The sequence below is a fragment of the Myotis yumanensis genome, unplaced genomic scaffold (genome assembly GCF_028538775.1).
Source record: "Myotis yumanensis isolate MYYU_CA2020_CCGP unplaced genomic scaffold, mMyoYum1.0.hap1 SCAF_15, whole genome shotgun sequence".
In the NCBI taxonomy this organism is placed as follows: domain Eukaryota; kingdom Metazoa; phylum Chordata; class Mammalia; order Chiroptera; family Vespertilionidae; genus Myotis; species Myotis yumanensis.
In genome coordinates, this window is record NW_027223766.1 from 53,912,304 (window position 1) to 53,939,478 (window position 27,175).

The window sequence follows — 27,175 nt, forward strand, 5'->3', positions numbered from 1 at the left end:
CAGAGAGCAAAGGGCGCAGGCCTGGGGCTGCCCACGGCCGCACTGGGGGCTCTCTCCACGAAGGAAAGAATGCACGCCCCGACCGCAGGAATGTTCCAGTCGAGCATCTGGCTTGATGGGATCCAGCTGTGGGCAGCCCCCCTCCCACCTCTGCACTTGGGGCCTCATTCCGGGAAAAGTCCCCCCGCCCCCCATCCCTGCTGCCCTTCTGTGGCCACGGGAGGGCGCCCACAGCCTGTGGGGCGGGGCCCAAGCCTGCAGGAGCTGGCCGTGCCCCCACCTTCCCTCAAGGTCTTCGTCCTCCTCCACTCCCCCACCCTCACCTGGGCAGGGCCTGACCGCTGCTCCCAGCACAGGGCACGCCCAGAACTTCTCCCAGCCCCTCCCCAGGTTCGGAGCCTCTTAGGACCCCTGACCCAGCAGCGGGTCAGAGTTCAGGGGTCTGTGCTGAGCACCGGCCGTAGGCAGGCTCCGGGCTGGGCCAGCAGGAACGGAGGCGGGTCCCTGCCCGCAGGGGAAGAGGTCACTTGGGTTAGGGGACAACACCAGGGGCCCCTGGCAAGGGGTCAGGAGGAGGATCAGGAACCCAGAAGGCCCAGGGTCTGGCATCCCAGACTGGTGTGAGCCCCCCCTTCCCCACCACTAAGGGGCCCCCATCCCCGGGAGGCGCCCTCCTCTGGGGTCTCAGAGTTCATCCTCTCGCCTCCTCCACCGACCGGCTCCCAGGCTGGCCCAGCCCTGTGCCCCAGCCAGCCCCTCCCCCAGGACACACTGCCCAGCACCGGCTCCTACGCATGTGCCTGACCCCTGAACTCCCCCAGGCCGCTGCCCCTCTGCCACCGGATGGGTGTCCCCGAGAGCTGCCCAAGGCCCCTGCGGGGCATCGCGGCCCCCGTGACAGCTGTGGGCACTGACGGCGAGTCCCACAGCGAGCCCCGCGGAGACGGTCTGCGGGGGAGCCCACGGCCCGGCAGGCCCAGACCCCGCCCTCGGCGCCCGCTTCCCTCCGCCCTCGTCCCGGCTGCCTCCTGCCCAGGACCCAGGACCCGGGACCCAAGGCTCAAGGCCGGACCCCGCAGCGCGGCCCCGCCCCCTCCCCCGCCCCCTGGGCCCCGGGACCTCCCCCCGCCTTCCTCCTCCCCCACCTGCCTCCTCGCAGGTGTTTCCGGGAAAGCGCAGGGGGCGGGGCTGCACCTGGGGCTGCACCTGGGCCCGCACCGCCGCCCCCGCAGCAGTTCCCGGGAAGACCGGCGCTCCTTCTGCACCAGCCTCGACCCCCGACCCCCGCAGGCCGCACCCACCTACGCAGCACAGCTGCCGGTAGAGGTAGCCCCGGCGGGCGCGCTCGCAGCCCCCGTCCAGCCAGCACGGCCGCTCCAGCAGGGCCTCCCGGGCGGCGAAGGCGCCCCCCGCCCCCCACGTGCCGGCCGCCGCCATGAGTCGGGCCCGGGATCGCCCCCGAGGCGGCCAGCAGCGCGGCGGTGCCTCTGCTCCCAGCCCCCGCGCGGAGCCGGCTCTGCGCTCGCTCCCTCCCCCGCTGCCGGCGGCGGGCCAGCCGCCCAGACCCGAAGAACCTGCCCCCGGCGGGGCGCCCCGCCCAGCACGGGACCGGAAGCCGCACCCCCATTTGCAGGGACAGGACCCTGCTAACCCTGGGGGGCTGGGGGCCGGGCGGGCAGCCCACGAGGACCAAGGGGCCTGGGAACTCAGGGCTGCCCAGGCTCCCAGGGAGGGAACCCCCCCCACGCCCAGGAGCGGGAACTCCCCGACAGGAGGCTCCCGGCGGGATGCGCCAGAGGCGGGGCGGGGGGGCGGGGGGGCGGCGCTGGCGGAGAACAGCCCAAAACGGGGCAAAGACACCAAGCCCAGGGCACACGGGGCAGGGAGCAGGGAGCAGCCAGGACAGGGGCCGGAGGGGGGCCCTTCCCCACTGGGGGGCAGGGCGAGAGTGGGCGGAGGGCCAAACCCAGGGGAGCAGCCCTGGCCTACGCACGTACTGACCGCAGCTGAGTCACCAGCCGCTCCCCAGCCCCCCAAAACCACGCCTAGGAGCCCCATCCTGACTCAGACCTCAGGGCCAGCGGGTCTGGCGCCCAGGCTGAGACCGAGCGGGCCTGCCAGGGGGTGGCCCCGTCACCCCCACCGGGGAGGAGGCCCGCACCCCAGGCCGTGCTGGGCGCAGACCCGAGCACACCCTCCCGTCCCCCTTAGGGCAGTCCCTCTGGCCAGCAGCCCGATCCGCCAGCCCCTCGGGGAGCGGAGGCCGGCCGCCCCGTCCTGTGTCGGGCAGCGCTGTGCTGGGCATGGCTGCCGGGCTGCAGCCCAGAGCGGTGACTTTGAGCTGGGAGGGGGGGGAGGGTGCCGCCTGGCTGCCCGCCCCCAGTGTCCTGGGCACTGGCGGAGGGTGCAGAGGCACCTGCCTCCACGCCGTGCGGCTCCATCCCAGTGGGCGGGACCTCCCTGCGGGCCGTGTTGACAGCCGCTCGTGCTCGCCGGGTCCCTCGCAGCTGGAGGCCTCCCTGCCGAGAGGGCGAGGGCGCCCGGCACGGCCCACCCACCCCCGCGCCCACCTCCCTGCCCGTCCACCCGGGGGAGCCGCAGGGTCTCCGGTGCCGGGTGGGCGGCAGGGGCAACACTGCTGTCCGCCGACCACGTGCGGCTGCTCCGCTCGGGACAGGAAGGGGAGGGGACGAGGAAATGCAGGGGTGAGAGGAGGCGGCCCGCGCCCCCGCCCCGCCCCGCCTCCAGCTCCCTCTGGCAGGGGCGGCGGCTGTGGCTGGTGACAGCGCCCGGGCAGAGCCGCCGGCGGCTTACCTTCCTCCTCCTGCGCCCGCCGGCGCCCCCGGCGCCACTGCCACACGGCGACCAGCGTGGCGACGTGGCCCACGACCACCAGGGAGGGAAACAGGCCGCCCGAGGGCTCCATGGCGCGGGGCCCCAGGCTGCGTGCGGAGCTGCCCTCCGGGCTGGGGCGCTGGCTGCGCGAACCCCGCAGCCCCCTCCTTTCCCTGCGCGAGGGCGGGCCAGGGGGCGCCCGGGACCGCCCTGCCCGCAGGACCGCCCTGCAGCACCGCCGGCCGGGCTGGGACTAGAGCTGTCCCTGCACCGACTGGGCTCCCACCGCCTCCGCCCCTCCTCCCTCCTGTCACTCGGCACCGCTCCCCACCCGGCCTGCCCAGCCCAGCTCAGCTGTCCCTGCGCACAGCTATCGGCTCAAGGTTAGCGGGAGCCTTAACCCCTGTTTACCCACAGCCACACCCGCGGGAGGAGGGGCCTGCGGCGCGGTGAGGGTGACTCCTGGCCAAGAAAGGCACCCCCGGCACAGCCCCGGGCGGCCTCAGGACAGGACACCCCCACCCCCACCAGGAGGGTGACCCCAGTCAGTGCTCAAGCGCCCCACTCTGCCTCCGAGGGTGCCCCCTGGGGACAGCTGCCAGGCGCCACGGGGGTGCATGCCAGGGCCCGGCCCCGCTAGCCCCAGGCTTGCAGCTGATCTAACCACCCCCAAGACAAGTGCCCCCCAGAGTCCAAGGCCCCCCACATGGGACTGCACACAGGGCCCAGGGCGGGAGGGATGGGGGAGGCGGGGACGGCCGGGAGGGCAGGCTGTGTGCAGGGAAATGGGACAGAGAGGCCGGCCCGGCTGGGCTCTCACCTACCGGGCACGACCTTCATTGGGGACGGCGGCGGCGAAAGCCCTCGGGGCAGACGGGAGTGGGTTCGGGTGAGGGAGGGTCACAGGCCCCTCAGAGGCGGCAGAGAGCGGGCAGCGGTGTCGGGAGGGAGGGCACAGGCGTGCGCGGTCAGCAGCAGCGCCTGTGGCCGTGGGGGAGGGGCGGGGTGGGCAGGGGGCCCGAGGGATATAAATATCCGAGGACAAGCAAGGCCCGTCATCTGTCCAGACTTAGAACATGACGTGCAGAGCGAGGCCACCGGGCCCACGGTCTTCGGAGAGGCCAGTCCGGCTGGGTGGCGCCCCCCGGCATCAGCCCCGGCTCCACAGCCGTTCTAACAATAAGAAGTCTCCTGGCAGCACTGGCCCTAAGGGGTGGGCGTGCACCCCCGCCTAGCAGTAGTGGGTGCACTTAGAAAAGGCCGTCTGGGCAAGGGGTGCGGACAGCTGCCCCAACGTCACCTGGCCGGCCAGAGACCCACACAGACATAAAGGAGTCCCCCATCAAGGGGCGGTGCCTCCCCACTCCAGGCCACTCCTGGGGTCTGCGCTGCCCCCGCCCCCAGGAGCCCTGGTCTGTGGAAGGCAGGCCCACACTACATCCTGGACTGGCCTGGACTCAGTGTGCCCGGGAAACAGGATACAGGGGTCACCATCCTGTCCCCCTCCTCCCAGGCCCCAGCAGACAGGGCTGAGGACTGCACACAGCGTTTCTATGGCATTTTGTGGCACTTCCGTGTCAAGCACGATCCTATTTAACCCGCACAGAACCCTAGGAAGCGAGTCCCGTGCTATTCCAGCATCAGACGGATGAGAAACCGAGGCACAGGGAGGGTGAGGAGCTGGCCTGTGGGCACACAGGGTGGCTGGAGCCCAGGAGGTCCCTCTGGGGTGCCTGGTCAGCCTGCAGCAACGCCCAGCAAACCACATTGGGCCTGGGACTGCGGGCAGGGGCCGCCTGGTCCACACGGGAGACCCACCCACTGCTTCAGAAACTCCTATCTGAGGGGACCTGGCCAGCTCTGAGGAGCCCATCGGGCTCGGGAGGCCAGGGCCAGCTCCTGAGGGCAAGGGCAGCCCTCCACCCCCACAGAGACCTGGGCCAGGGCCAGGCACCTCCATCCCACACCAGACACGCCCTGGCAGCTCTGAGCGGAAGCCGCACTCATCCTGCATCCCGAGTTCCAGTCCCCCCACCCCCACCTGGGCCCCAGCCACAAGCCGCCCGGGGAGCCCAGCCCAGTTGGAGGTCTGGGTTCCCCCAGCCCGCACGCCTGCAGCCCGGCCAGGCCCTGCCCTACCTTGGCCCAGCTGAATCAGCTCCTCCATGCTGTACCTGTCCATGGCGCCAAGCACGACCAGGCCGCTCCAAGCCCGAGCCGCAGAGAGGAAAGGAAGGGAGGCAGGAAGGAGGGAAGGGGTGGGAGGGCGAGGGAGGGCTCCCCACCCAGCTCTGGGAGCCCTGGCTCCTCCTCACAGCCACCCCTTAGTCAGAGGGGAGCAGCACTGAAGCCCGCTGGCCAACGGGTCAGACCGGCCTGGGTGGTGCAGTGGGCCAGCCCACCCGGCCCCGAGCCCTCTGAGCCCACAGGCGGGGCCCAGGGGGCACCAGTCTCCCCTACTGCGCTCTCCTGCCCAGCCCACGGTCCCCCTCCTCTCCACAGCCCTCGCCCTGGACTTCCCACCCGCAACCCCTCAGCTCCCAAAGCCGGCCCTTCCCTGCCCTCCCCAGCTGGGCATAGCCACACCATGCCCCTGCCTCAGTGGTCCTCCTCCACCATGGTCCCACCAGCCACTGCGGGACCAGGGGAAAGGCAACCCAAATCCTGCCATAAACCTGCTTCTACCTACAGATATCCCCCAGCACACACAGGACCCAGATGCCAACCTAGGGACTCACAAAAAACTGCCTGGCCCGGCCGGCGTGGCCCAGTGGTTGAGCGTCTACCTATGAACCAGGAGGTCAGGGTTCGATTCCTGGTCAGGGCACATGCCTGGGTTGCAGGTTTGACCCCCAGTGGGGGGCGTGCAGGAGGCAGCCAATTGATGATTCTCTCTCATCATTAATGTCTCAATCTCTCTCTCCCTCTCCCTTCCTCTCTGAGATCAATAAAAATATATTATTTTTTAAAAAAGCTGACTAGACCCTAAAGTCCCGCAGCCACACCGGGCTCGTGCGCTGACTGGACACCCCCGGAGGGCGGGGCTGTGCGGAGATCAAGGCGCACAGCGGGTGGGAGCACATGGGCACCGCACCGTTCGGAGGGCGCCTTCTCTCTATAAATGTCTGGCTTCACTTTCGATTTTGGAGACAGGCATCTGCTTGGAGATGTAAGTGAAGGTCATTTATAGAAACCCATCCCACCCCACAAAGTGAACCCACACCGTATGCCACTCCCCGCCTGCCGGCCGCCAGGCCTCCCTGTCCCACCCTCGGCTAGGTGACTTGGCCAAGCAGGTCCCTCCTCATGGGTCAGGGCTCAGCTCAGGGCACCTCCTCAGAGGGGCCTTCCCTGGTCGCCCCTGAAAGCTGCCCCTTCATCCAGATGGTGGGGCGTCCCTGGGCCAGGGGCTCGGTCTGTCTGGTATGTGGGTGACAGCGTTGGCAGACACCTTCCCACACGGAGGAGCAAACCACCAGGGCACAGGGCGGGGCTGGGGGCACGTGTGAGTGGCCTGCAGCGACCAGGGCTCCCGGCCAGGCCTGATGGACAGAGGTGGCCCGTTTGACCCAGGTCATTCTGGAACCAGTGCAGTCGGCACCACAAGCTCCTGACCTCGGCAGTGCCCTGGGGGAGATGTTGCGGGCTCACTCCTTGACCATCTTTAAAGCTGCGAGCCCGGCAGGCGTGGCTCAGGGGTCGAGCATCAACCTATGAACCAGGAGGTCACGGTTCGATTCCCAGTCAGGGCACAGGCCCGGGTTGTGGGCTCCATCCCCAGTGTGGGGCGTGCAGAAGGCAGCCAATCCATGATTCTCTCTCATCATGGATGTTTCTATCTCTCTCTCCCTCTCCTTTCCTCTCTGAAATCAATAAAAATAAAATAATAATAATAATAATGAAAGCTCTGAGAAGTGGAGGTTCCAGGTGTCAGCCCAAGTGCGGAGCCCTCACGCACGACCTGCAGAGGACGAGGAAGCATCGGGCCACACCCTGGGGACCGAGAGAGGGGCCCGCGGTCCGGGCTGGGCCCGAGGGGAAGAGGAGGGGGAGCCCACCCGCCGGCCCTGACTCAGCCGGGGCTAGAGCTCATTTCCTGTTGGAAACTCTGAGCTGCCACCAGCAGTGGCTGCGGCTGCGGCAGGGAAGGGAGAACTGAGTCACCTCCGTCAGGGCTGGGGGTGCCCTCCCCTGCCCACTGCGGCCACACCCAGGCTCCCTCTGGCTCTGCTGCCAAATGCCTGCCCAGCAGCCCCGAGGTCCAACCTGGCCCGGATGAGGAAGGAGGAGAGGAAAGGAGGGAGAGGACCAGGGTCCCCATACCAGGACCAGAGACGGGGGAGCGGGGGTCTGCAAACCTCTGAGGCACAGGGTGTGGCGAGGGAAGGCCGGGGTAGAAGGCCCTGGGCTGGGACCTGGCCCCCCCGACGCTGGTCAGTGCTGACCAGTCACTGCTGGCCGGCTGCCTGGCCGAGCGCCTTCATCTCCTATGGGAACAGCCATCCCATGGCCAGGAGCTGGAGAGCCCACGGGAGAGCCAGAGGCGGCCCCTGAACCCCACAATCCCAGCAAACTGCCCAGGGGTTCCCACAGCACAGACCTGGTGGGTCCAACCCAGGCCAGGCCAGGCCGGGGACCCCTGCTCAACACTGGATTCCGTGACCTCCACTCACCCGGCCCCCCGAATCCATGCCCCCTTCCCAGCCCCTCAGATGTCAATTCCGCCCCAGCTGTACAACGAGGGAAGCAGGGTCCAGCGGCCTGATGCTGGGAGGCCTGGGCCACCCAGTCAGCACCAAGGCCCGTGAGCTCCTGAGCCCATGGGACACGTGTCACCACCCACCTGCGTCCTGTCAGCACAGGTGCTTAGGGGAAGAGGATGCTACAGACAAGGGCTCAGCCAGGGGTCGCTGGCAACCCCTGGGACAGCAGGGCCTGTCCCATCCTCTGAGACCCAGCTCCCACCCAAAAGGACCTGCCTCGCCTTGGGGCTGGGCCCGTGCCCGCCATGCCCTGGCCCCTGGGCCGCCGGTGTGCTCCTACCCGGGGTCTGCTCGTCTCCCCCGCCCCAAGCTGCCCCCTAGGCCATCACCAACCCCAAGCCAGCCAAACACCAGTCACAACATCTGAGCCACAAAACCATGTGGGCAGGGGTCACCCCCACTGGACAGACGCGAGGCTCAGAAAGGTCAGGCAGGTTGCCCGGCCACACTGCTGGGCAGCAGCTCCACCCCGGGCACCCCAGCACCTCCTCTGGATGCCGCCGCCAGGAACAGAGAAGGCCTAGGCGCAGACAGGCCTGGGTAAGGGCAGCCCTGGGGAGAGGGACAGGGCTGGGCGAACAGCTGGTCCTGCCAGTCCAGGGCCACAAGCCCCACCCCTCGCCCCAGGCTGCGCTTGGGGATGGGCTGGCAGGGGCCCATGTGCTCCTCCTGGGCCGACCCACCCAGGTCCTCAAGCCAGGGGAGGAGCCACGTGGCCCAATACAGGGCACCCAGCACCCTCAGGCAGAGAGAGCACCACCTGCTGGTGTGAGCAAAGCCCCCACCTGCTACACCCCCTCCAGCCCCCCAGGCCGAGGCCCCGCTCCCCCTCCCCTTCCCCATGGCTGGGGCCAGGATGCGGCTGACCTGTGGCCGGGGCAGGCTCCGGGCCAGGCCTCGCCAGAGTTCCGGGGGTGGAGGCGGGCACCACCGGGGGCTCAGGGGCCCCCGCCTCGGGCTCCTTTCGGCGGTAGACCCTCCGCTCCTCACGGACAGGATCCTCGGGGGGTGGGTGTCCCCGCTTGGGTGGGCAGCCCAAGGGACCCTGCACGGCCTGCACGTGGGGGGTGCGGCGCGCCGGCATCACCATGGCGACAGGGCGGCGCACGCGCTGCAGCGAGGCCGGTACGATCTCCGGAGGCAGGTGCAGGTACTGGCGCAGGTGGGCCACGCCCTCGTTGGTGAGGTACCAGTAAAAGTGGCGCCAGGCGAAGGTCTCCCGCACCAGGCCCCGGGCCCGCAGGGAGGCCATGGCCCGCATGACCTGCAGGTTGGTGACGCCGGGCACGTGGGGGTGCAGGCTACGGGGCCGCCGGTCCTTCTTGGCCACCATCACACCCTCCCGGAAGAGCACCTCGTAAATGGCCCTCAGCTGGTCCAGGGCCATGAGCATGCCTGCCACCATGGCTGCGGAGCCGCGAGGCGAGGGCACGGGCGGGGCACAGGGAGGAGGCCGACAAGGCTCTTCGGCAAAGGAGCAGCAGGAGCCTGGGGCGGCAGGCGGGCGGGCGGGCGGGCGGGCAGGCGGGCAGGCGGGCAGGCCTGGTGCTGGGCTCAGGGCCTGGGCTCCGGACTTGAGGCTCTGGCGCCTGGCTGCCTGGCTCCTGCGATTCCTGATTCCTGCCGGCACTTGGGCCTGCCCACCGCCTGCAGAGCCTCCCGCCTGCCCTCCCTCCTGGACGCCCAGGCCGGCCCCCTCTGACTCAGCAGCAAAGCCGGCCCCTCCCACCGCAGGCACGGAGGGCCCCTAGGAGAGTGGGGGCACCTCGCCGAAGCAGCCACCCCCGGGGCAGCCCCCGTTCCCTCCCTCCCGGGCCACTCAGCTCCAACATCAGAAATTACATCAGTTTCAGAACACTTCCTTCAAGGTCCCCCAGACGGAGGGGGCGGGGGGGGGGGGGGGGTAGCTAGGGACCAAGAATCTCAAAGGTGGGCGGAGGGAAGTGGGGAGCAGAGGGCAGGAGGGGACCCCACACAGGGTGGTGGTCCCAGGGCTTCACGGGCTCACAAGCTCTAAAGCGGGCGCCGGGCCTGAGGGGAGGGCGAGCTGGGGTCTTGGGGAAGAGGACTGAGGGGAACTGCAAGGGCAGCAGCTGAGCACATGGTCAGGAGGGCCGCGGGCACCGCTGGCTGCTGTCCATCAAGCAGCCCCCACTTGGGCCAGGGCTGAGACAATGGCCACCCTATTTGAAACTTCCCAGGCCGATCCCAGGCGACCCAGGAACATGGGGCCCCTGAGAGCAGGGTGTGGAGCCTCCATCCATTCCCCGCCCCACAGGCCAGCTGTCGGAGGCCAGACACATTCAGCTGCCACCGGAAATCAAAGTCACCAAGTCCCGCCACCCCAGGCCCAGGCCCAGGCCCCTGGCCACCACGCCCGCCCGTCCCGAGTGCCCGCCTGAGAGCCAGCTGGACAGAGGCTGGTCAGAGGAGCACCACATAGCAGAGGGGCAGGGGCCCAAGTGGAAGGGGGACAAGCACAGGGTGGGGGAAGGGCAGCGGCTCCCCAGAGGGCCCCGGAGCCGGGCCCAGCCACACCCATCAGCCACCTCCAGGCCCCAGGACTGAGGCTCCACCATGGATATCCTGTGCCACCCCCATTCCTCCCCACACCCCAGTCCCCAACACAGCGAGGCTTCCACCCACACGGACCCACACCCGGATCTGCGGGCTCCCCCTCCCCCAAGCGGACACACCCATTCCCACCAGCCGGGAACTGATTATAAATAGGGCGGGTGGGGTGGGGGTGGTGGGGATCCCGAGTAGGAGGCGCCTGCGGCTGCGGCAGCTGCAGCCAAGAGGCAGCGCGTGGGGCAGGTTTATGCAGCCGTTGCTATGGCACCACCGAGCCTGCTGCAAACACCAGCCAGCACATACACGCGAATGCGCGCGCACGCACACACACACACACACACGCGCGCGCGCGCGCGCATGGAGCGCAGCGCAGGCAGCAGTGGCGGCGGAAACTCTGAAGGCACAGCCAAGCGCTCCCACAGCCCGGCCCTGCCTGCCAGCTCCCTGCGGCCACTCTCCCCCACAGGCGGGAAGGGCGCCAGCCCCGGAGGACCAGCTCCTGGAGGGTGGAGCTGGGGCTCAAGGAAGAAGCGCACATGGTCGGGAGTGGGCAGCGCCGGCGGACTCCCGCCACCAGGGCTGTGGCTTCCGGAGCCGACACCGCTGTGGTCTAGCCCAGCACTCGGGCCAGTGGCCCAGCCCTGGGCCCAAAGCGAGCCCACCCTCCGGCCTGTCCTCCTCTCAGGGTCCCCGTGGGCACCCCGCAGCCCCATGCTGACCTCCTGCCCTCCCTCCATGGCCACCCCATGCATGCCCGCTATCTTCCTGGTATTGATTCCTCGACCTAACCTCCCCACCAAACCAACCTAGGCCCCCTCCCCAAGCGGTGCCAGGCCACACCCAAGGCTCGGACCTAAGACCTCAATACTCAGGCTGCAGGGCCTGCGCCAAGGCGGGGCCATCCCAGCGGCGGGGGGCAGTCACCGGAGCGCGGTGGGGAACCCCCTGCCTCCCACACGCCCCATGAGGAGAGGGGGGCGGGGATGAGGGGAGGTGCCCTGAGGAGCGAGGAACGGGAAGTTCCCGGCCTGCCACGCCCCCTCCCCGCCCCCCGCCCTCCCGGCCGAGCTGGGAGGACGCCCCTCTCCGCCCCCCCTCCCCCCTGCAGAGCTGCAGCCGCAGTTGCTGATTCAGCACCGGGAGGGCCAGGCGGGCAGCGAGGTGGCCCCTGCCCACCCTCCGGCCCCTGCAGGTTTCCAGAGCAACCAGCCTGGGCCCTCGGACAGCGCCGGCCAGCCCGCCCCGAACAAAGAGCCGCAGTGTGGGCTTGCCCGGGGCCCGCCGGCCTGGCGCCTCCGCACGGGGACCCCCAGGCCCTGCCTGTGCCCTCGCCCCTCGGACGCTGGGCGGTGGGGTGGCCGGCGGCCCTGGGCTCCGGGGAGTCCCGGGAGAAGGGGCCGCCCCGCTGCAGAAGCCCGCTCCCTCCTCCGCCCCGCCCCGCCCCGCCGAAGCCGCCCCGCCCCCGACTCACGGCCCGGCCTCAGGGCAGCGGCGGGAGGCGCCCCGGCCAGTCCCGGGCGGACCCCACCCCTGGTGGTGCCCCGACGGGGCCTGGGCCTGAGGTCTCCGCGCTCCAGCGCCGCATCCCCGAAGCTGTTCCTGCAGCAGCCCCTGACCCCGGCCCTGCGGGGGCTGCACCCCACCCAGGTCACTGCACCCCATGCCTGGCCCGCGCACCCGGCCCGGCCTGCACCTTTGAGGGAGCTGATCTCGTGCTGGATGGCTCGCGAGGGGTCCATGTCTCCGGCGGCACCGAGGGCGGCCTCGCACACGCCACGCAGAGTCCAGCCCCGCACCGCGCTGTCCCGGCCAGAGCCGCAGCCGGGGGAGGAGGCGGGGGCGGGGCGTGCCGGCCTGGGCGGGGCTTCAGCGGATCGATGCCGGGCAAGGCCCCGGGCATGCTCCCAGCCAGCCCCCGCCTCCCCTGCCAGCCCCCACCCCCGAGCGTCTAACTCCGGCGGGATGGCCAGGACCACCCGCCCGGCCCAGGCGCATCCCCGGCCCTCAGGGGCCCTGCAAGCACGTGCACGTGGCTTCCCTGGCCTCGACCCCCGTCCCTCCCTCCCTGCAGAAGTTACCCATCGGGCCCTGGCCGGTTTGGCTCAGTGGATAGAGCGTGGGCTCTGTACCTCAGATTCAGGCTCCCGGCCCTGATGGGGGGGGGGGGGGGGTATGCGGGAGGCAACCAGTCCATGTGTCTCTCTCACATGGTGTTTCTCTCTGCCTCTCCCTCTCCCTTCCACTCTCTCTAAAAGTCAATGGAAGAAAACCCTCAAGTCGTTACCCATGGGTCTGGGCCTCCACGTGGCTGCCACCCAGCACTCCGGGTGAGAAGGTGGGTCCCACCAGGGCAGGGGCGGGAGGCCTGCCCGCGGTCATGCCCATCATCGCCAGGATCCATTGCGTCCCCCCCTTCTGCCCCTGCCCTGCACCCTGGCCCCTCCTCTAGAACCCTCCCCCACCCACAGGCTCCTCCCACACCCACAGGCTCCTCCCACACCCACAGGCTCCTCCCACACCCACAGGCTCCTCCCACACCCACAGGCTCCTCCCACACCCACAGGCTCCTGTGGGCCGCCTCACCCCTGCCTATGACTCCAGATGCCCTCCCCACGCTCACTCCTAAGATGGCGTGTCCATCTGGTCTCCAGCCGGCACCCAGCCGCTGCCACTCGCCAAGCCGTGCACATTGGGCTGCACCATCACCTCCCAGGGCCCAGGGCCAAGCCGGGGTGCAGGGCACAGAAGCCTTGCTCTCTGGGCAATGGACCCCCCTCTCCGCCAGCAGGGAGGCCTCCTGTCAGGCCCACCCTCTGCATTCCCTCCCGGCAAGGACAGCAGCGTCTCTAACCCAGAGAGGCTTGTCTGGGCCGAAGGGTCGAAGGGGCGGCTGCCTCATCCCCGGACCTCAGGCCTGGACCTGCAGGCGTCGCGAAAGGAAGGAGACCTTCTTGCAGTTCAAGGGTGACTGCTTCCCAGGAAGGCTGCTGACAGAGCTCCACTTCACCAATAAGAGGGACCTGCCCGGCCGCTGTAACTCTGAGGTGAGAGCGTCCGCCTCGCACCAAAGGGTCACGGGTTCGATTCCCAGTCAGGGCGAGTGTGGGAGGCAACCAATGCATGCGTCTCCTCACATCGATGCTTCTCTCTCTCCATCTTCTTCCCTCTCTCACATTCTCTCTTAAAAAAAAAAAAATCAATGGGAAAAATATTCTCGGGTGAGGATTAAGAAAAAAAAGGAAAAATATGTACGCTGACCTCAAAAACGCGGACAAGTCATCTGACAAAGAGGCATCGACACTTCCGGTTGTAAGAAGTGGCCAGTGCTCTAGGGAAGAGGACGCACTGGTAACCCCAGAACAGACGTCCGTCCAAACCCGAGACGTCTCCTGGGCCACACAGGCAGAGACACGGCAGGTCGGGCCTCTACCCCCGTCCCTCCCTCCCTGCAGAAGTTACCCATCCGGTCGGGCGGCGCCAGTGGGGAGCAAGCCAGTGCCCCTCAGCGCAGGCTCAGGCCCTCAGCTCCGCCTTAAGGGCCCTCTGGGCCGAGGCTAAGGGCCCTCTGGGCCCCTCTGCGGTCGGCGGCGGCCTTGGCTCTGCCTGTGGGTGGACCCAGGTGAGCGGGGCCACAGGAGGACCGGGACTGGGCTCCTCTCAGCACCCAAACAAGCCACGCTGATCTGTCTAAACCAACAAAAGAGCCCACTTCTGAGAGGCCCAAGGGCTTTCTTAGGGGCCCGCAACAGCGGGGGGAGGGTGGCCTTCATCAGCCATGCAGGATAGAGAGTCCTGTGGCCCGGCCGGCGTGGCTCAGTGCTTGGGCATCAACCCATGAACCAGGAGGTCGCTGGCTCAATTCCTGGTCAGGGCACATGCCTGGTTTGTGGGGTTGATCCCCAGTGTGGGGTGTGCAGGAGGCAGCCAATCGATGCTTCTATCTCTCTATCCTTCTCCCTTCCTCTCTCTAAAATCAATAGACATTTAAAAAATAATGTGGAATGTGATGACTAAACACCAGTAGTAACTTAAGGGCAGAAAGCCAGCACCACACAGGAATACACGGGCCGGGGGAAGTGACGTCCAGAAGGTCCCCAAGGTAACGGACACATTTGCCAAAACTGCGACTCGGACCCACCTGCGGGCCCGCCCGATGGCCCTGTACTCTGCCCCGCACCTCGCTGCGCACTCACGCGCCACGTGCCGTGGGTGAAGCTCTCCGGGAGCGGCGGGTGTGGGGCGAGCCCTCAGGCACTGCGGGGAGAAGCCGCTTGGACACCCAGCGAACACTGAGACACGTAACTGTATGCGAACAGAATCCTCGCCCAACGCCAACGCCACCACCACCACCGAGGGCACTGCCAGCCCCTCCTGACGGCTCCTCCCCACCCACACACGTGGGGGCTCACGGTTCCCCAATTCCCGTTTATCCTCTGGAATTTCTTTACGGAACATCGGGCACATGAACAGGATTCTTGGTTTTCCCCTTTTTTTAAAAAAAATTATTGATTTCAGAGAGGAAGGGAGAGGGAGAGAGAGCGAGACATCAATGATGAGAGAGAATCATTGATCGGCTGCCACCTGCATGCCCCCCAATGGGGATCAAGCCCGCAACCTGGACAGGTGCCCTGACCTGGAATCGAACCCCGAACTGTGACCTCCTGATTCACAGGTCGACGCTCAACCACTGAGCCACGCGGGCCGGGCAATGGTTTCCCCCCTTTTAACACAAATTCGGTGCCTCTCACCCCCGCACATGGAGGTCTCCGCCTGGGCGTGCAGCACAGCCCCGTCCTCCAGCGACGTCTGTCGCCTGAGCAGGCGCTTTCAGATCTGACAGACACGCTCACTGGCCCGTTTCCCACGCTGCCCCACCACCGCCCAGAAATCCAGGTGTGGGACCTCTGCCAATCCGAGGGGTGGACACTGGTGTCGGGCGGAGATAAAGCCGACATTGTGTGTACCCTCTGACCCAGAAATTCCATGTGTAACAACTGCTGTGGCCACGCACAGCAACCCAGCTACAAACTGTTCACTGCGGCGGTTTCTAATCCCAGGGAATAAAACAAAATAGAAATAACCTTAATGTTCTATGACAGGGGATTCGCTTAAATAATGATAGGGTTACCATTTAGAGGAATATTATATTGTAAATTAATGTTGTGGAAAGATGTCCAATTAGCAGTAAGTAAAAAGAAGTTATGTGTGTCCACAATATTTCATCATCAGCCCGGCCGGCGTGGCTCAGTGGTTGAGCATCCACCTGTGAACCAGGAGGTCACGGTTTGAGTCCCAGTCAGAGCACATGGCCTAGTTGTAAGCTTGAACCCCAGTAAGGGGTGTGCAGGAGGCAAGCAATCAATAATTCTCTCTCATCATTGATGTCTCCATCTCTCTCTCCCTCTCCCTTCGTCTCTGAAATCAATAAAAATATATTTTAAAGGTTATCTTTGCGCCGAAACCGGTTTGGCTCAGTGGATAGAGCATCGGCCTGCGGACTGAAGAGTCCCAGGTTCGATTCCGGTCAAGGGCATGTACCTGGGTTGCGGGCACATCCCCAGTAGGAGGTGTGCAGGAGGCAGCTGATCGATGTTTCTCTCTCATCGATGTTTCTAACTCTCTATCTCTCTCCCTTCCTCTCTGTAAAAAATCAATAAAATATTTTTTTTTAAAAAAAGGTTATCTTTGCCTTAAGCAGGCCCTGTTCTTAAATTTTTATCATATTTAATTACAAAATTACAAATAAATTAAATTATATGACAAAACACTGCATATTTTTTTAATCCTCGCCTGAGGATATGTTTATTGATTTGAGAGAGAGAGGAAGGAAGAGGGAGAAAGAGAGATACATCAATGTGAGAAACATTGATCAGTTGCCTCCCATACGTGTCCCGATGGGGGATCAAACCCACAACCTAGCTTTGTGCCCCCACTGAGATCCAAACCCTCAACCTTTTGGTGCAAGGGATGATGCTCCAACCAACTGAGCCACCTGGACAGGGCACAATGTGCACATTTTTAAAAAACAACAAACAGCCAGGCCAGTGTTGCTCAGGGGTTGAGCATCGACCTGTGAACCAGGAGGTCACAATTCCTTTCCCGGTCAGGGCACATGCCTGGCTTGCAGGCTCAATCCCCAGTGTGGGGCATGCAGGAGGCAGCCAATCAATGATTCTCTTTCATCACTGATGTTTCTCTCTCCTTTTTCCTTCCTCTCTGAAATAAAAAAAAAAAAAAAAAGATGTGGAAGTTTTACAAAACATCAACCAAACCAGGGCAGGGTGGGTTCGGGAGGGCATGGAATGGTGGCCCCCGAAAGATAAGTTCATGTCTAAACCCCTGGTTCCTGTGACTGTGATCTTATTTGGAAACTAGTGGCCCGGCGCACGGATTCGTGCACACTGAAAGGAAATTAGAAGAAATATTTTAATATCGCTGTTCGCCCATTCTCTATAATACAAGTGTCAACCAAATTCACAATCGGCAAAGACAGAAACACACGGTGCGATTGGTGCCAGCGAGAGCTTTATATGTATCGCGCACGTGCCAGTCAACGTAGCCTTTTATATACAAAGAATAAACTTGCTTCACTAGACCTGCTTTCTGATGTGGCTAAACTTTTCCCAGCCCAGTGAGGCACCCCAACTTCTCTTCCAGGTAACTGTCAGCAACACAGCAGTCAATATCAACACGAAGCAGATTATTATTGTAGATCACACAGGGAGAACCAAGGGTAAAATATTTAACTGCAGCAGTGTTTGACTATATCCTGTGCAGTGAGAAAACCTGAAGTCGTTTTCAAGGTCCACCATTTCTTACTTCTTTTCAGTCGGGTCAAGTTTCTAAACTTTCTAAATCTCCATTTTCCAGCTAATGAAAAAAAAATAGGATTCCACCAAGTCTCCTGTCTACCTGCTCCAGGACTTCTGTGAGGATCAAATGAGATGAGGCACGGGAAAACGCTTCACAGACATTTGGTGAAAGTGTGAAATGTTTGCACCTGGCTATAAAGGAAGTCGTGTTCCTGGGCTGAAGAAACTCCAAGGAGGCTAGTCGCTAGGGAGAGGAAGCCGGGCGTTGCTACGTGACGTCATTACCTGGTGCCCACAGCAACCGTTTGGGGCTGGACTGGGCTGTGGGCTGCATTTTGTGCCATGGGGGTCTTGGCAGCGTTGGCTGTAATTTGGTGGGGTGTCGCTCTGGGATGGTGGCGGGGCTGTGTCCCACTTGGGGGAAGCCGAGTGTTGGTTTGTGGGCGCCAGGTCCATGGTGCCATTTACCTTTAAATGGCCAGTGCGTGATGGCAGCTCCTGCATTGAATGTCTGCCCCCTGGTGGTCAGTGTGTGTCACAGTGACTGGTCAGACGGTCGGACACTTAGCATGTTAGCCTTTTATATATATAGATAGGACCTTTGCAACTGTAATTACAGATCTCGGGTGATCGCCCTGGATTGGTCGGTGGGCTCTAAATCTCATGACACATGTCCTCATAAGACAGAGAAGAGCCGAAGCCGGTTTGGCTCAGTGGATAGAGCGTCGGCCTGCGGACTCAAGGGTCTCAGGTTCGATTCCAGTCCAGGGCATGTACCTGGGTTGCGGGCACATCCCCAGTGGGGGGTGTGCAGGAGGCAGCTGATCAATGTTTCTCTCTCATCGATGTTTCTCTCTATCTCTCCTCCATTCCTCTCTGTAAAAAATCAATAAAACATATTTAAAAAAAAAAAAAAAGACAGAGAAGAGGAGACACGCAGGGAAGCCATGTGAAGATGGGGGCGGAGATTGTAGGGATGTGGCCACACACCAAGGAATGCCAAGGGCCCCCAGGAGCCTGAGAGGCCGGAAAGGTTCTAGAGCAGAGGTTCTCAACCTGTGGGTCGCGACCCCTTTGGTGTCGAACGACCCTTTCACAGGGGTCGCCTAAGACCATCCTGCATATCAGATATTTACATTACGATTCATAACAGTAGCAACATTACAGTTATGAAGTAGCAACAAAAATAATGTTATGGTTGGGTCACAACATGAGGAACTGTATTTAAAGGGACAGAGGTTGAGAACCGCTGTTCTAGAGCCTTCCGAGAAAGCACAGCCCTGCCAACAGCTTGGTTTTGGACTTCTGGCCTCCCGAACCGTGAGAGAATCCGTTTCTGTTGTCTTAGCCCGTGTCACTCTGTTACGCAGCCCGGGAACACAGCTCAGGGGTGAGTCCTGTGGTGACAGTAACAGTGGGGCTCATTGTATCTCTGGATACTTAATCCCCTGCCTGTTTCATGAGCTTCCCATGTAGTCATTCATTTACTCAGAAAAAGAACAAAGATACGTTTCAAAAGGTCAGCATGCACACTCAGGTGAAAACCAAGAACAGAATAAAGATGATAGTGGCCTCGTGCTCAAGGACACCTGCTGGGGACACCACCCTCGGCTTCCCACCAGCTGCCCCCCCCCCCCCCCCCGCACCCTGCGGTCCAGAACTTCCAGAACCCAGCTGTCCCCCCAGCCCACTGTCCTTCTAGGTCCCTCCTCTCCTGGTCCCTTTGCCCAAGCTCCCCACACGTGAGGGAGGTGAAGGTGCGCAGGCCCTGCAGGCTAGCGGCCCAATCTTCCCAGGGGGCCTTCCTCGCCTCAGCTGAGAACACTCCTGGCTCCCCCTCCACCCAGCCCACCAGCACCCATGGCCCCACCAGCACCCATGGCCCACCAGCACCCATGGCCCCACCAGGCACCCAGCCCTGCACCTCCCAGCCCCTGTGGGCCTGCCCCGGGCCCTGCCCTTGGCCCCAGGCCGTGGTGTGTCTAGGCACCTGGGCCGCCGGCACCGTCCCTCCCTGGCCGCCTAGCGTCCCTTCCCACGGCACTCAGATCCCGGCCCTGGGCTCCCAGCTCCCTCGGGCTCCTCCATGGAAAAGACTGAAGGTGGACCCTACCTCCTACCACTCGCGACTATTAATTCAAAATGGATCAAATGCCTAAACACAGGAACTGAAACTATAAAACTCTTGAGAGAAAAGAGGCGTAAATCCTCACGACTTTGGAACAAAACCAAAAGCACTAGCCACCAAGAAAATAAAAAGATAAAGTGGGCTCGCCATAATGAAACACTGCGAAGGACAATCAGGAAAGTGAAAACACAGCTGAGGGCATCAGATAACAGTTCTGCAAATCGCCTATCTGATCAGGGGCTCGCATCAGGAATCCATAAAGGGCACTCACAACCTGATCATGAACAGATAAAACCCCAATTGAAAAATGGACAAAGGGCCCTAACCGGTCTGGCTCAGTGGATAGAGCGTCGGCCTGCGGACTCAAGGGTCCCGGGTTTGATTCCGGTCAAGGGCATGTACCTTGGCTGCGGGCACATCCCCAGTGGGGAGTGTGCAGGAGGCAGCTGATCGATGTTTCTCTCTCATCAATGTTTCTAACTCTCTATCCCTCTCCCTTCCTCTCTGTAAAAAATCAATAAAATATATTTTAAAAATAAATAAAAATAAAAAATAAAAATGGACAAAGGGTCCAGCAGGCACGGCTCAGGGGTTAAGCTTGACCTATGAACCAGGAGGTCACCGTTGGATTCCCGGTCGGGGCACATGCCCCGGTGACGGGCTCCATCCCCAGCGTGGGGCGTGCAGGAGGCAGCCAATGGACGATTCTCTCTCATCATGGATGTTTCTATCTTTCTCTCCCTTTCTATTCCTCTCTGAAATCAATAAAAATATATTTCCTAAAAATGGACAAAGGATCTGGACAAAGGTTTCTCCAAAGAAGACACAGGACGGCCAGTGAGCACGAGAATGCGCGTGGCAGACCAGGCATTGGGCAGCACAAACGAGAACCAGCACCCGGCCCACTTCACACCCACTCGACTGGAGTCCACAATCAACAAGGCAGATAGCGCTGAGTGCGGTGAGGCTCCCGGAGCGCAGGGGGCACGGTGCTTGGGAACCGACCTGGCAGTTCTCACGCAGCTAAAGATAGGACGACCCCTGACCCAGCAATTCCACTCCTTGGTGTCTGCCCAGGAGAGATGAGGACCATAAAGATATATTGAAGCACAGAAACTCACACACGAGGTCCACGGCAGCACTGCTCAGACCGTCCACAAGGTGGAAACAACCCAAATAGCCATCAAGTGTCATCTATTAAGTGTATGATGGCATCACATCAAAAAAACCCAAAAAACGACAGCCCTGGCTGGTGTTGCTCAGTGGTTAGAGCGTCAGCCTGCGGACCGAAGGATCCTGGGTTCGGTTCTGGTCAAGGGCATGTACCTCGGTTGCAGGCTCCTCCCCGGCCCAGGCACTGGTCAGGGTCGTGCAGGAGCCAACCAGGCGATGTGTTTCTCTCACATCAATATCTCTGTCTTTCCTTCTCTCTTCCACTCTCTCTAAAAATCAATGGAGCCCTGACTGGTTTGGCTCAGTGGATAGAGCGTCAGCCTGTGGACTAAAGGGTCCCAGGTTCGATTCCGGTCAAGGGCATGTACCTTGGTTGTGGGCACATCCCCAGTAGGGGGTGTGCAGGAGGCAGCTGATCAATGTTTCTCTCTCCCTTCCTCTCTGTAAAAAAATCAATAAAATATATTTTTTAAAAAAATAAATAAAAATCAATGGAAAAATATCCTCGGGTGAGGATTAACCAACAAGCAAACAAAACAAAAAGAACTACATGCCTCAGTTTCTTTATTGCTGAGTAACGCTAACCAACACCTGATTTTCGGGGAAAATGGTGCCGACAGAGGTGCTCGGTGCTAGGTCGCTACAGCCTTCAATTAGTAAAAAAAAAAAATGCACTGCCCAAGACGCACAGTGAAGGAGGGACACGGTACCTGAAATGTCCCATCCAGACCAGCACGTGGGGACTGGAGCAGATCAGAGTTTGCCCAGCGTCAGGTGATGTCAACAGTCTATTAATATGCTAAAAACCACCGGACTCATATCCTCCCTCCCTCCTCTCTCTCTCTCTCTCTCACACACACACACACACACACACACACACACACACACACACTGTGGTCCCCGCAGCCAGTGGGACTGGGGGCCGGAGTTGTGACGCTGTGACTTGAACCATTTTTCTTGACAGACTCCCCTAGCGCTCGCTGTTCTGCGGGTTCTGAGCACCGTTCACTTCCGACAATAAACACAGACCAAAAGCCCTCTCCCAAGAGCAACAGTTACTGCCAGCCTCTGCTCCTGCCAACTGAGCTCTGGCCCCCAAAGATGACAGCATGGCATCCCCCCCCCCCAACTCATGGGAGCACCCTGCACACGCTGGCTGCGGGCTTAGGGCTGGTGCCAGGGACACAGATAACTGAGCTCAGAGTCCAGAACAGGACAGGGCGAGACATACAAGGAGGGTGCCTGGCACAATGGCCTGGGGCCTGCCAGGGAGGTGGAGGAGCCCCTTCAGCTAAGCTTTACTTATTTCTTTATTTAATATCTTTATTGACTTCAGAGAGGAAGGGGGAGAGAGAGAAACATCAATGATGAGAGACAATCATGCATGGGTTGCCTCCTGCACGCCCCACGCTGGGGATCAAGCCATCAACCTGGGCCTGTGCCCTGACCAGGAATCCACTGTGACCCCCCGCAGGTTGATGCTAACCACTGAGCTCACCGGCCGGGGCACCTTCAGCTGAGCTGTAAAGAAAGTCACACTTGCCCTGCAGACAGGCTGACACTAGCGACCTCCTCCTGACCTCTATCCAGCCTCACCTTCTGCAGCCCGGCCTCCAATCTGATCCACACTGAGCTGTCACCCTGCTCCCAGCCCTGAGGGGACAACTTTGAAGTCTCTCCCTGGCTGCCCAGGTCCTCCAGGCCGACCCGACCCCACCCTCCACTGCACCCCATGCCCTGACCCCAGGAGAGGCCCCTGGCCCTGTGCACACAGCACCCCTTGAAGGGGAGGCTCCTTCTGCAGACACCCCTCCCACACTCACCTGCTCACCTCAAACCCTCCCCTGCCCTGCACACCTGCCCCCTCCCCCAGCCTCGTCAGGCTCCCTGGTGCAGCAGGCCAGGCTCTGGGGACCTGAGAGGCAGGATGCCCCTTGCAGCTGGGCTGGCGGGACACCCACCCAGGGGCGGCAGCCCCACAGGAATTTGCCCTGGAGAAAAGGCAGGAGGGTGGGGAGGAGCAAGGGGCTCTGGCTGGCAGGAAACCAGGAATGTTCTGGGAGGATCAGTGACTGCTGGGAGATGGAATGCCCTGGGATTCCCAGGGCTGAGCCGGGGATGGTGACGCGTCCAGGGTGGGGCCTAAAGTGTGGGGAGGTCACTGGGGTGAGAGGCTAAGAGGCTGACCTTTGGAGGGAAGAACAAAAGTTGGGTCTGGTGAGTAAGAACAGGGGACGGTGGGGAGGGGTGTGACTCCATTGGGGGAACAGGCCAGGAGGCAGAGGCCAGGGCCCTTCATGGGCCAACGAAGGACCACGAGTGGGCACGCAGGGCTGGGCAGAAGGCAGAGCCAGCGTAGGAAAGGGGCTCCTCCACACCCCAGCCCCGGGCAGTCACTAGCCGGGTGACCTCAGGGGCCATGCGCACCTCCCAGGGGCCGCCATGCACCTCCAGGGAGAGGGGGGGACCAGGGTCTCAGGCTTCTAGTAGCTCCCACGGGCTCACAACAGGCAGCCATGGACCCGGAGCCTCGCCACCTCCAGCCTCCTCTAGGCCACTCCTGGGGCTCAGCTGTGGCCCTGGCATGACCACGGGCACCGGCCTAGTCCCTGGGCTCAAGCCAGGAGCGGAGCAGACTTGGGGGTGCCTGGTACGCCCCAGAAGGTCTCCCAACTCCTGCACCAGACACCCCCGGCTGCATGGGGACCCCCAGCACCTCTTCTCCTGCTTGGCAACTCTCAGCCACCCTCCGGCTAGGGCCACACAAGGCGCTGCCCCATGATTCCAGCAAGTTCCTGCAGGCAGGTGCCCGGGCACCCACAGGCAGGAGGGACAGGCTAAGTCACCCACAAGCCCAGGAAGGGACCAAGGGCCAAGGCAGCCCCGTGTGTCCAACACCAACCCTGGCGACAGAGACAGAAACCCCCAGGCCCATCACAGCTCACTCCGGGGAGGCGTTCGGGCCAGGACAGGCTCTGGATGGAACCACGTGCAAGTCCGAGCCTGACCCGTCCGAGGATCTGGAACGAAGCCTGTGTATACAGTTAGGTGTCCCCACGTTCAACAGAGTGGCCAGCTCAGAACCAGCTCTGTCCAGGGTTTGTCAGGAGAGCTGTGCCCTGCCCTGCACCTGCCCCCGGTGCACCCTCCCTCCCTGCGGGTGCCATGGTCAGACTCCGAGCCCCTTGTCACAGGAGGGTCCTACCTGGCCCAGGTGAACTGGCCGCAAGGAGAACCTCACAGCACATCCATCCCACTCAGGACCCAACGAAAGCTGTTGGTGGAGGACGTCCACCCCCACCCCCACCCCCACCCTCCCCGCGGCAGAGATGAGCCCTGGGCCCAGAGGAACCTCCCGCCTGGCGTGTGCGTGGGTGCAGAGCAGCTCCACAGGCTCCAGGCAAAACCCCGGCAGGAGCTCTCCCTGAGCTGCCCTTGCCCTTGGGGCAGAGCCAGCGGAACCAGCCGCGTGGAGCTGGAGCCCGCTCTGGCCGGCCATCCCCAGGGCCCCCCCTCCCCCTCTCCAGGGACCCATTCCCAGACCCCTAAGCCTGGGGCCCGGCAGGGACCCAGCCCGGGCTGCAGGCAGCTGACAGCAGTTTGGATCTCGCGGGGCCAGAGGGGTCCGGGGTCATGGAGCCCAAAGCCATAACGCGGTTCCTCTCCAGAGGAGAGGGGGCTGCCCGGACTTCCCCAGCCCACAGCGGCCACGGCGGGCAGAGGGGCGTGACAAGGGTCCCTGCCAAGGGAGGGAGGCGGCCTGGGCGCTGCCCGTTTGGGAGGTGAGGAGAGGCCACAGCTATGCGACCCACTGCCAGGCGGTGGCGGCCGCCCCTGCCCCATGTGGGAGGCTCCGGCTGAGGGGCAGGCACAGCACAGCCCGGACCCACGTGTCTGCCGAGCATGGGCTCGGGACGTGGACACCGGCCGGGAGGAGCCCCCGCCGCGCGGCCCACCCCACCTACCCGCGCAGCGCGATGCCCTATTAAGGGCATGACAGCGGGGGCTGCGCGGAGCTCGCCGGCCTCTTCCCCGGCGCGGGGTGCGGGGCGCGGGCTGCGGGGCCGAGCGGGGCGGACAGGGGACGGGGCTCTGTCCGGCCGCCATGTGGAGCCGCCGCGGGCAGGGTGTCCGAGGCCAGGCTGACCGGCTGGCGGACCCGCCGGCGCGCGTACCTTTGTACCTCTCCCGCACCTCCTCGTAGGCCTGGACGAAGTCCTGCTCGTCGGGCGGCGGGCCGGGCGGCAGCGGGGCGGCCATGCGGGCGGCGGGCGCGGGACGCGGCGGGGCGGTGCGACACGGAGGGAACCTCCAGCCCTCGGCGGCCACTCTGTCCCTGCGGCCGCCGGCGCCGCTTAAAGTGTCCGCCCCCGCCCGCCCCCCTCCCGCACCCAGGATGCCCCACGGGCGGGGCGGGGCGGGGCCAGGGGCCGCCGGGCCCAGGGGAGCTGCGGCCGCCCGCCGAGCGGCTACGGGGTTGGCGCGGCTGGACCGGGCTCTGCGGGCTCCACGCTCTGCGCCACGGCGCGTGCCAGCGAGCGAACCCCACCTCCCGCTCCTGGCCGGGTCGGGGCGCCAACAGCCTGAATTCTCCCGTCCGTCCGTCTGGTCCGGCTCCCAGCCCCGTGGCAGCCCCTCCCTCTCCAGCCCCAACCTCTCCATAACCCGGTGGGATCCCGCTGCTTCACCTGATCACCGGGCACCCTCCCCGCTTCCCTTCCGCCTCCACTAAGAACCCTTCCCTTGCAACGTTGGACCTGGAATTGGTATCAACATAGAAAGGGCTCAGCCCTGGCCGGTGTGCTCAGTGGTTAGAGCGCAGGCCTGCGGACTGAAGGGTCTCGGTTCGATTCCTGATCAGGGCACATGCCAGGGTTCCGGGCTGAGTCCCCAGTGCGGGGCGTGCAGGAGGCAGCCAATCGGTGAGTCTCATTATTGATGTTTCTGTCTCTCCCTCTCCCTTCCTCTCTGAACTCAAAAAACATATTTAAAAAATGATTTAAAAAAATAAAAAGCCCGGCTTGAGCCCTAGCTGGTGTTGCTCAGTGGATAGAGCGTTGGCCTGCCGAGTGAAGGGTCCGGGTTCGATTCCAGTCAAGGGCACATGGCCGGGTTGTGCGCTCGATCCCCAGTAGGGGGCGTGCAGGAGGCAGCCAATACATATTTCTCTCTCATTGATGTTTCTACCTCTCCCTCTCTCTGAAATCAATAAAAACATACTAGGTGTACCGGTTAACAATGCGGATTTTTTTCAATAGATGGAGTTACACATATGTTAATATATATGCGATTTGATATGTATGCTATTTTGTTGTATTGACAACAAGCTTCAAAACTTCATATGGTAAATTTTCTGAAGGTGTTATCATAGATATTTTGGAAAACATATACTTAGCTTAATAAAATTTATGATGATACATGTAGAGGGTTTTTCGGTTGGCTGGGATGCTTGTTACCCTCAGACTTTTCCTCGTCTAGTATTAGACATTTTCTGTTCCTAAGCGATGTTGGCTTAGTATTGTTACTTTTGTTCCTGATATGTAAATGTTATACTAGATGCAGAAAAACAAAACTTGACAAACAGCAAAAAGACTCGGATCATGGTGGCTCAAAAATTAGAAATGATCCAGACTACTTTATAACAAGGACATATAGGATCTGACTGCCTCCCATTTAACTGCCCCTTTTTAAATAATAATAATTCGACCTTAAATGCCATCTAAGGTTATGGTCTTGCCCATATCCATCCCAGGTGGTCCACCTGTTCAGCAAGACATGCTGACACTGAGACATCCTAGGAATGAGCCTTCCTAGCACTGTGGGACTCCGTTATCCAACCAAAAGGTTGGTCATCAAGGCATCCTTTGGATTGATTTCTGACCAAAAGGGGGATGTGTGGACGAAAGGGGCCACATGCTGACCTGACAAGCTCAGGGGGGCCTGCATGGCATTCTTGCAAACTCAGAGACCTAAAGTCACCACAAAGGATGGTCTGAATTTAAACTTTAACTAAAGCAGTGATGGTGGGCAGTTACATCCTAGGCGAGTATCTTCACTGACAAGGTCAACCTTTACCTTAACTGAGCCTATCTGTCTTTTTGCATCTATGATAACACACCCTTGAAATGTCTGGGTAACGTGTAACTTCCCTTTTTCTGGAGCCCTTGGGGCACAACCAAATGGGCTGGGCGCCAGGACGGAGACCACAAATTCCTTCATCATCATGTTAATTGATCCTTCACCCACCTAAGTGTGTGTCCATCATTTTACTTTTTATCCAATCCCAGGGGTTTCCCTGCTTTGCTTATCCCTCCTCCTTAATCTATCACCAATGAATTTCATGTAACCCACCTATGTCCCTCCTTTGATCAAAATGTATAAATACAAATGTAACCCCGCCATTCTCCGGAGCATTATCTCAATTCGTTGAGGTTCTGCTTCCTGGCATATGTCGACAGTTTGGCTCAAATAAACTCACAAAAAAAAAAAAAATTAAAATGTCAAATTTTGTGCCAAAAAAAGAACATTTGTGGGAAGTTTTAATTCATTACTTTATTTTGAAGAACAAGTTATCATATACTTCGGGAAGCTTATGGTGAACCTGCTCCATCTCAAGATACTCGTGAACGCTGATTTAAATGCTTTAAAAGTGATGATTTCGATGTGAAAGACAAAGAACGTCCAGGTCAATCGAAAAAGTTTGAAGACCAACAATGACAAGCATTATTGGATGAAGATGCGTGTCAAATTCAAAAACAACTCGCAAAAAGATTAAATGTTGCTCAGCAAACAATTTTCGATCTTTTACAAGCAACGGGAACGATTTTAAAGGAAGGAAAATGGGTGCACATCAATGCTAAGAACATCAGCAGGCGATGCCCGAGGCCCTG

General features: G+C 62.0%; 1 protein-coding gene across 1 annotated transcript in view; it reads right to left on the reverse strand.

The window, feature by feature from the left end:
• PLEC (plectin) overlaps positions 1 to 9,003 on the reverse strand; it is a 34,703-nt gene extending 25,700 nt beyond the window's left edge. The window contains 1 exon segment of the mRNA XM_070392523.1: positions 8,466 to 9,003. Within this exon segment, the coding sequence (XP_070248624.1) occupies positions 8,466 to 9,003 (538 nt within the window).
• Positions 9,004 to 27,175: the final 18,172 nt, after the last annotated feature.